Genomic DNA, 9,471 nt, shown 5'->3' with positions numbered 1-9,471 from the left:
AAGATAATCAATTCTCATTTAAAATCCTTGCAATCATGACAATGAATTGCAGTCACTGTTCGCTCAAAGTTACAAAGTTGAGGGCCGTACTGTGACCTATAGTTGTTAATTTCTGTGACATCTTGTCTTTGGTTGAAAGTTGTCTCATTTGCAATGATACCACATCTTCTTCATTATAAATATGTCAATATTATTTAGTGGAGAACAGATTTATAAACATAAGTAAGAAAGTATGATATACTTTATTTCTCAAAGGTTTAAGGCGGATAAGCATATAACAAAATATACATCAAAATCCAATAAACTCAAACATATTTAAACAGTAAAAGATAACAAAATAAATTGTAATGCAATTGGTAAAAACATCAACGAAGCATGACACATTTATGAATAATGAAAGTTTTTTGACAGCAAAAAAAACCCCTAACCAATATGTCCCTAAATAGTTCAGTTTTTCTTCCTTTTGTACTGATAACTGCACAATTTTAAATACTGCAAGATTTCTTCAATGATATTGTTTTATATATCTTTTACGTATATCGACATGTCTTTTTTACATATTGAAATAAAATGACACTTATCTTCAACCAAATTATCGTTTCACATTTCACTATATCTCTCATGTATGTTATACATGTAAAGGCGATCTGTTTCTATCTATAAACATAACTGACGACTCTTATTAAATAAAGCTGAACACTATGTGTATTGCATAAATATGTATTCATTTATTTACAAAGGGATCACTTAGTCGTTGTTTGAAGTCAATAAGAAATTTATCTACAAAGTATGTGCATTGGTTGACCAAAATCTATTTACAATCATGTGTATATAATATCTCATACTCTACCAAGCCAATTCTGTCTATCGTATGTTTATTTTACAATAGATTCTTACGAGTTAGCATAGTAGGAATGTAATATAATAGTATCTGTACTTAAAGTCATATGAAACGAGTGACTGGTGAAAAATAATGGTAATCCAAATTTTGAACCAATGCATGCATGTATCATAAACTTAGTTTTCTGTGCAAGATTTTATCAATTATTTCGTATCCATATCGTATTATCTTCAAAAAATGTCAACATGATCAGTGTTGTTGTGAACATATGGCAGATATGTATAGTAGTGTTTTGAACCGAAGTTTACTGATTGTCACCTTTGTTAAAAATCAACAAAAACAGGTAAATATAGATTCTTACATTGATAACAGTGGATTATCGGATTTTTCCAATCGAGATAGTTAAATTATCAATTTTAAAGTCCGAGCCGCCTCGGCGAGGACTTTAAAATTTACAATTTAACTATCGCGATTGGATAAATCCGATAATCCACGAGTAACTATGTAAGAATATGTTTCTCTAATGATTAATAAGACATTTTCTTTTTTTGTTAACCAAAAATCCCCTTCGAGTGCCTTTCACATTGCACGAAGTTGTCAATTTCATTAACACCTGTTATCATATTTTGATTCATTCAGTTAGCTAAAAAGGACATGACCTTTGAAATCATCCAATGATCTTTTGAGATCACTAGCAACCACACGTTGATTATTTTTTTTTATACAATGGGTTCGGAAAGGAATAAATTTCCATAGAGTTAGAGAAACACGTGTATAACATGTACAATAAGGTTTTTTTTATGACGATGTGATGTTTACGGTTGCTGACTCTTTCTGCCAACTTGGTTCTCCACTTAAAGAATCCTTTCGCCTAAACGAAAATTAAAATTCAAAAACATGCCTTTACTTTTGGATTTTCCTAACACAGACGTATTTAACGTAAGGATTTTCGAAGATTTCTTGAATTTTTTTTTCTTCAAGAATTGAATATTTTGTTTTCAGGAATTGGAGATTAAAAAGTTGGTTTGATTCTCAGTCGTATATATCTCTTTTGTCCCTTATGTAAAAGAAATTATCAGGTTTATTAAAGTAATCACACCTTCTTATCTGACTGCTATTCAGAAAAATTAAAACTAAATATGTGTACGCCTTTCATCAAACACAATTATTATTCACAGGTACTTCACGTATCTGCATTTCAGGCATATAAGTATTCAAATCATAATAGTGGTCATGTTATAAAACACTTTATCAATTATAAATGTGTTTAGACAATGATATATGAGAGATATTTGTTTTAAACTTTATCGAAATAACAATTTGAGATCTTTTTGCAAATAAAATAACTATCCACTGAAGACCAACTTGAATATTTTTTTAGCAAAAACCGGAAAGAAAGTTGTTAAATACCACGGTTTTGAACATTGTACATAGCTATTTTTTGTATTATGGAACTGCATAACTATGTTAGTTTTGTAATGTTATAGCTTACTATCTTTAAAAAAAAATGGCTTACAACTACAATACAAGTTTAAAATTAGTACGTGGAAAAAAACCAGCTTCAAGCTATTTTTAGATTCTCGTATACGTCGTCACCACTGTCAGCATTACATGGCACTTTAGCATTAGCACCGGTCTCGATATTATCAGCAGTGATATGAGTATTACCAGGTACAATACTTTCATCATTGCAGGTGTCATACAGGTCATTCGGTTCGTCGCAATCATAATCATTTTGTTAATTTGTAACTTTTAATTCTGGAAGATTTTCAGTGTTGCTGAAATACAGTCCTTGGATGGTGTAAACTTCCCAAAACAAGTTGTATGGTGCTATGGTGTATGGTGTAAGGGGAATGGTGTAATGGTGTATGAGGAATGGTGTGATTGTATGAATACATGAATTTTGGTCAATCAATTGTGTATGTGGTCAAGTACAAACATTTATCGCTATTTTGAGCATTTTTTCTTTGATCTCATTTTGTGATAGTTTTTCATGTCATGCTACTCTCGTAAGATGGAAAATTATCGCTAGAAACTAAACATGTACGCGGCGTTGCTAACGAAATTGACACGAAATTGACAACTTCGTCATATGTTAAATAGCGATAAACAGATTATAATTGGTGATCTCCGTCCCGGCTCAAGCGAGAAAATCAATCTCGTTGAGATGGATGGTCATCGATAATCTATAAGTATTGCTACTTTATTGGAAATAAACCAACAAAAACCGCATGCAAAAAGTTAAATCACAAAAATACTGACCTCCGAGAAAAATTCAAAACGGACAGTCCTTAATCAAACATGTCAAATTGCAACATCAAATGATTAAAAACAAATGAACAACAACTGTCATATTCCTAACAGGCATTTTCATTTTCAAATGTAGAAAATGATGAATGGGACCTGGTGTTATAACGCATCAAATAGTCAAAATACGGTCACAGCAGTAATCGATGTGTTACAATCTCAAAACAAACAAACATTTACAAAAAAATACTACACAAAAAGCATCTATCAAATTAAAATATGTTTTTTATACTAGTCTTTTTACCTTTATTTGTGACATTTTTACCTATTGTGTTTGTTTGTTTGTTCACGCATCATTATCAATATTATTAAATTTGATGCGACTGTCGTACAAGTGTGTGGTTTAGCGCTATAAACCAGGTTCAATCCACGATTTTCTAGATTTTAAAATTCCTGCACCAAGTCAGGAATATGACAGTTGTTGTTCATTCGTTTGATGTGTTTTGTCATTTGATTTTGCCATTTGATTAGGGTCTTTCCGATTCAATTTACCTAAGAGTTCAATATTTTTGCGATCTAATTTTTCATTGTTTTGCGTAATTGGCGTCCGAAAATGTAAACGTCACATCGAAAAAAAATTGTTGTTTAATTTATATTCAAAAACATTTTTTTATAATTTTACATGGGGAATGGTGGTGTGAAAGTTATGTTAGAATTAATTTCAGAAACAGACCGAGATTCAAAATTATCCAGAAGTTTTTAGAATTTTAAAGAATCCTTATATGGTGAATACCACTACGCGAGTAATATATTTTTGTCGTTTGTCGTTATAAGTATTATCACATTTATAATAGAACAATAAAATAATTACATATCATAGAGCAATTACATAATGACGGGATCTTTAAAGTACAGAGTCACGTTATAAGAATCAAAGAAAAACAAAAAGTTGCATATACAAAACATACCAGCAAAAATAAGAGATAATACAAAGGCATTGACGGGATGTATAAGTACCGATTTGTTAGTATGTCTTTGATATAAGTGTATCTGATATATACATACATATAGATTTTGCAAAGTTTGAAGTACAATAATCAATAATTACATTGCATGCATGTTTCATTTTAATATGTTATTTTTATAAGCTAACAGCAATCTCGCGTCATTGATTAATTTAAAATGAATTGAATGAGTTGTAACATGCATACTGACACACGTTTCCACAAAAAAGTACACAGGCAAAAAAAAAAGAAATTCTTGAAAGTCTTGATTTCGTGATCATAGCGAAAACATGATATCATACATGTAGGTTTTGCAAGGAGTATGTTCAGTAAGACCCCTTTTTGGCCCCAAAATATAGCAGTTTTATAAAATTGTTAAAATGTAACCTTTTAATTATTTTTTGGAAAGTAGAATACTTCTGCTACATAAATATGGGCTGTTTTTTACTAAACAATGCACATATATTGGATACTATGATCAATAAGTCATGCTAAATTACTGAAATTCTTAGTTTTAGCGTTTTAGATAAATTTTAGACGGTTTCCGTCTTAAATGAAAGTGGCCGCATTCGTGTTCATTCTTAATATTGAAATGTTAGTTGTGTTTGATGATAATACATAACATATATAAAGGTTGTGGATAAACATCGATGCGGTCACTTTCATTTGTATCTGTAAAGTGACAATTTTTTGCATATTTGATAGATTTGACATATTTAACCTTGAATCGGAGCGTTTTTAATGACTCAATATGTTAAAATCTTTCACTTTAACTAATTGAATCAACTGAAATAGTGTTTAAAAAAGTTCAAAATATTTCGTTAGATGAACCTGAATGTTGAGGCCAAAATCGGCCCTTACCGGACCTGCTCCTTTTATAGGGTTGTACGGTCAACGCTTTTAGAACTCTATAAATTTCCAAAAAGAAGCAGTCATTGCTTACAAAATCAAAACAATACCTTTCTGTAAGTTCAAAACTCAATTGAGCCTTTACCATGTTTACTGCTGGTCACGAACACACTGGGAATCAAATACGTAATCTGTATCAAAATATTTTTGGAGATACAACAGATATGATTAATAATTGAAATTGGAGATTACCTTCCATGCATCATTCTTTTTGCTAAAAAATAAAATCACAGATATTATGGGGACGAAGTCTCCAATAACAGTAGAAATCATTAAAAGAAATTAAAAAAAAAAACGGGAAAATTTTCCCTAAATTTTTCCTTGTACTAATGAACTCAAAATCGTTCAAACTTTTTTATGTCGTGTTTTGAATTCCCGCATTTGCTCAAAAATCTACAATGTACTTGACTTTTCCGGTCTCGTTTGTATGAAACTTTGAGTAAAATATATATTTATCAGTTTAGTATAAAATAGGAAGGAATGCAATACCAATTTCATTTTTAATAATTCCTTGATATGAGAAAACGTTTCCTGATGATACAGTTTCTTTGTTTACATTGCATATGACGTCATAACTTAAATAACGTCACAACTAGAATCCCTAACAACAGAACCAAAATCCGAAACGTTACGGTATTTCCGTTTCTTTTTCTTAACAAATATTTAAGTTACAAAAAAAATAATTCATACAGACTTCGTCACTATTTACAGGTAATGCCTGCCTCATATTAATATAATACACGAAGTTATCCGTATACACACTTTCTGTTAAAACGATATTTCAATGAAAAACAGTGTATCACCTCAACTCAATGTCATTTGGTAAATGTTATTTTGGGAAATGATTGTATTTTGTTTTCTGTCTATGGAGAAATAACATCAAATCTAATTTGCATACTGAAAATCCACGGAATATTTTCTGAACATCAATTTTTTTTTCAAGTTATTTCCAAAAGAAAGAAAAAAACAAATTTACAGTAATTCCTTAAATTTTAATTCCAATATAATCCGGAGTAAGCCACAAACAAACGGTAGTCCCTGTCAAATAACACAGTTGTGTCAATGGTTACTGTCAGCCAATCAAATGAAGCGTTGCATTCAACACTAAATTATGACAAAGTGAAATATCAAAGGCAATTGGAAATGCACATTAACCTCTTTGGAAGGATCCAAATAGAGAAAATTATTCAACGAGTGGGCAATCAACACATCAATTAACGAATACATGTAGCGCATGAGGTAATTGTCAGTGCTTTTCGGTCACAAGTTGAATATTTTTCGATAATTGAAATTTTTTATAAATTATTCTTTTTTCTAACTTGGTAAATGGCTTATTTTTTTAATAAAATTAAAAGGAAAATGTAAGGAACTATATCATTTTCTACGCATTCACAATTTGTTTTGATCCGACGTAATCGAAGTCTTGACAGCGAATATTTGGTGTATGAATCCACAGGAGTGAAATAACCACGTTTATTTCACATGTGAAATTAAAGATTTTTATTTTACTGGGAAATCAATGTATTTTGTTGCAACCAATGTTATGATGTATAATAATAATTTTGTCCATGCATAACTACGCATTATTAAACTTTTGACTATTCATATTTCGCTTTTGGAAGACATGGAAATATATCAATTCTTGATAAATATACAATGTTGATCATGTTGAAAATTACTCAAAACTTTAAACAGAAATTAACTTTGGCTATCATTCAAAATTTGGAGATTGGTACAATTTTCCATTCTCAACTCATATTAACTATACATTTTCTTTTTCCATTATGTGTTTAAAGGGTAGATTTTGCAACAATGAAGTACTCAATACATATATGCCTATTGTCATGCAATTGAGTGTTTCATTTATTAAGTCATTGGAAATTACAAGTTTGTAGATCATACTGTGAACATGTCAATATCAGAAAAAATACGTATAATTAAGTTGCTTTAATACAGAACGTCTGATTCTTTTGTTTACATGTCGGTACTTCTCAGTGTCACAGTGAACGATGTCTGGGGAAAACCACATATATTCGATAAAATGACTAGTAAGCCTTGTCAAAAAGATAAAGAGACGTTATAACTACTACACTAAAGGGGTCGACCTCAGGGGTGGTACGCCTTTGATCTGTGCGATGAATCTGTTTATAACGCTATAAATATATCCAAATTAAAGATATGTGAGAGACGAAATTATTATATAAAATCAACTGTACACTACTAAGATACTTCAGCCTGCGTATCAAACAAAGACAGGACATGATATACATGAATATATTGTATGAGTACATATAGAACAATTGTATATAAACAATGAATAGGATGCAAGATTATCAATTGATTTTACCTGGACATATCCCTTGATAGCATGGTTGGATGTCAATATCAAGTCCCATACATTCAGATCCATTAAAATACGGCGAAGGGCTGTCACATTTTCGTCTTCTGTGTTGAGTTCCGTTTCCACAGGTAGTATTGCAAATTTCCCATTCTTGCCATGTCCCCCATTGCCTATTAACTACAAAGTTATAATTGTTTTGCAGAAAAGCATATGATATGATCGTTAAGGATAAAATAATATGAACGATAACGAGTCACAGACAGTTTTTATTATATACGTCCTTCATATTGACACGGCTATTTGTGTTGTTAAAATTCTATACATTATTTGGGACCAGTGCTCTGTAATAGTTTGGCAATACAATATGTAATCATGAGTTAATGATATCTAGTTAATAATGCCTCCAATAATGAAATGTTGTCAGACATGGCTTTTAACCTTTTTCTATACACAAATACATGATATATATGAGTATATTTGTCCAAAAGTAACTGTTGTTTACCAATGTTGTCAACTGAAAAAATAATTTGAAAGATATTAATCAATGTAGCGAACGAAATTGAATCTCATGTTCTGTACTGAAAAGGAACGAAACCGGGTTTGACATCAGAGAAAGCATCTCAAGTGACATATAAAATGCAAGTTCTACCCGCACGTTTGAAATCAGACGCAGAAAAAAAATATAATCAGAAATAGACGTAAGTCGGCACGTTACTTAAATTAGACTCAAATATCATATTTCTAAAATGAAACATTAAATTACTTTCACAATCGAGGTTGTGACAAGGACGACTCTCTTTGAGTGTTCCTTTGCAGTAAATTCCTCCATTGGATGGTTGAGGGACATCACATTTCCGATTTCTATCCTGAATTCCACCGTCACATGTCGCACTGCAGATATTCCAGAAAGACCATCCACTCCAGTCACCATCGACTTTAATAACAAACAACGTGATCATTGTATATTTCTTACAGTAAAGACCAATCAGGCATTTAAATGATATATATTTATTGACACAGCTTGTTTTGTATTATATATTATTGAAGTGAAAGGATGCTCGTCATCACAAGTTGTTTGACTGGATTCGTTGCACATATGGTGACGGATATATTCCAATAATCGTTACACAAAACTATCTTTTTTCCGCGAATGTGATTTTAAAAATTATGATTATCATTGGGTAGCATAGGATAATAGGTTGTTTTGTCCAGTTTTCAGTTTTCTTTAAAAAAAATTGTATACCGTTGTTTGTCTATTTGTGTTTTCGTTTTATTTTGCCATAAAATTGTCAAACTTATGAGTTTGACATTTCCTTTGAAAAATAGTAATGTTTTATATAGTAAGATGTGTCTTTCTAAAATCGTACTTGAATATTTTTACATTTCTACAAATATGATTTGTTTGTAGTTCCTTGATAAAAGACTCGCGTAAATATCAGGTTTCCGAATGTATAGTATTATCATGTTTAACAAACACATTGCCATTCTTATAGAAAAGAAGTCTGAATAACTGTTATTTTCAACAATTTTGTAAACCCTTAATTTTGGTAAATATTAGCGGATCGGGACAAAACTGAAACTCGATCTGTAACTCATCATGAGTGACTCACATACCAAAAATCAGCCCAATATCTGAAAGAGTTTTGAAAAAAGTCCGTATAACTTTGATTTTAAACAATTATCAAAGTCCAAAGCCCGTTATTTCGGCAAAGTTAGTGGAGCGGAACGAAGCTTAAACTTGATTTGTAATTCATAATAATAAAATTACATACCAAAAACCACCCCATATATCTGAAGGCATTTAGAAAAAAGTTCTTATCACTCTGATATTCAACAATTTGTCAAAGTCCAAAGTCCGTTATTTCAGCCAAAATAAGCGTAGCGGAACCAAACTTAAACTTGAGCTGTAGGGCATCATGGTTAACTCACAAAAATCAACCAAATATTTCAAGGTTTTTAGAAAAAAACTCCGTTTAAAGGTTTGTTGTGGTTTGACGGAATGACGAAATTGCGAAATTTCGGAATTTCGGACAGGGGTAAAACTATATGGCACCGACAACATCGTTGCAGGGCCATACAAAAGTTTATTTCATGAGGTGGTCACAGGGTTTGACTACGTTAAATATAGC

At 31.1% G+C, this 9,471-nt stretch overlaps 1 protein-coding gene across 1 annotated transcript; it reads right to left on the bottom strand.

Annotated features, from left to right (window-relative positions):
• Window positions 1–2,348: 2,348 nt before the first annotated feature.
• LOC134718852 (uncharacterized) lies at window positions 2,349–8,702 on the bottom strand. The gene is made up of 4 exons (XM_063581664.1): window positions 8,106–8,702; window positions 7,349–7,519; window positions 5,052–5,112; window positions 2,349–2,619 (listed from the first exon to the last, which is right to left on the bottom strand). Exons 1-3 carry the CDS (start codon window positions 8,271–8,273, stop codon window positions 5,092–5,094), a joined length of 360 nt encoding a protein of 119 aa, XP_063437734.1. The 5' UTR covers window positions 8,274–8,702; the 3' UTR covers window positions 2,349–2,619; window positions 5,052–5,091.
• Window positions 8,703–9,471: the final 769 nt, after the last annotated feature.

This window comes from Mytilus trossulus, chromosome 5 (genome assembly GCF_036588685.1).
Source record: "Mytilus trossulus isolate FHL-02 chromosome 5, PNRI_Mtr1.1.1.hap1, whole genome shotgun sequence".
Taxonomy (NCBI): Eukaryota; Metazoa; Mollusca; class Bivalvia; order Mytilida; family Mytilidae; genus Mytilus; species Mytilus trossulus.
This window is presented reverse-complemented; position numbering and strand designations above follow the sequence as displayed.

What these genes read in the sequence shown, in the direction of transcription:
- LOC134718852 (XM_063581664.1), bottom strand. Translation starts at nt 8,273, where the DNA reads ATGGTGACTGGAGTGGATGGTCTTTCTGGAATATCTGCAGTGCGACAT. An exon ending in TCACAACCTCGATTGTGAAA is followed by an intron (nt 7,520 to 8,105) that starts GTAATTTAATGT and finishes ATAACTTTGTAG; the next exon opens with TTAATAGGCAATGGGGGACA. An exon ending in CTATCAAGGGATATGTCCAG is followed by an intron (nt 5,113 to 7,348) that starts GTAAAATCAATT and finishes TTTGATTCCCAG; the next exon opens with TGTGTTCGTGACCAGCAGTA.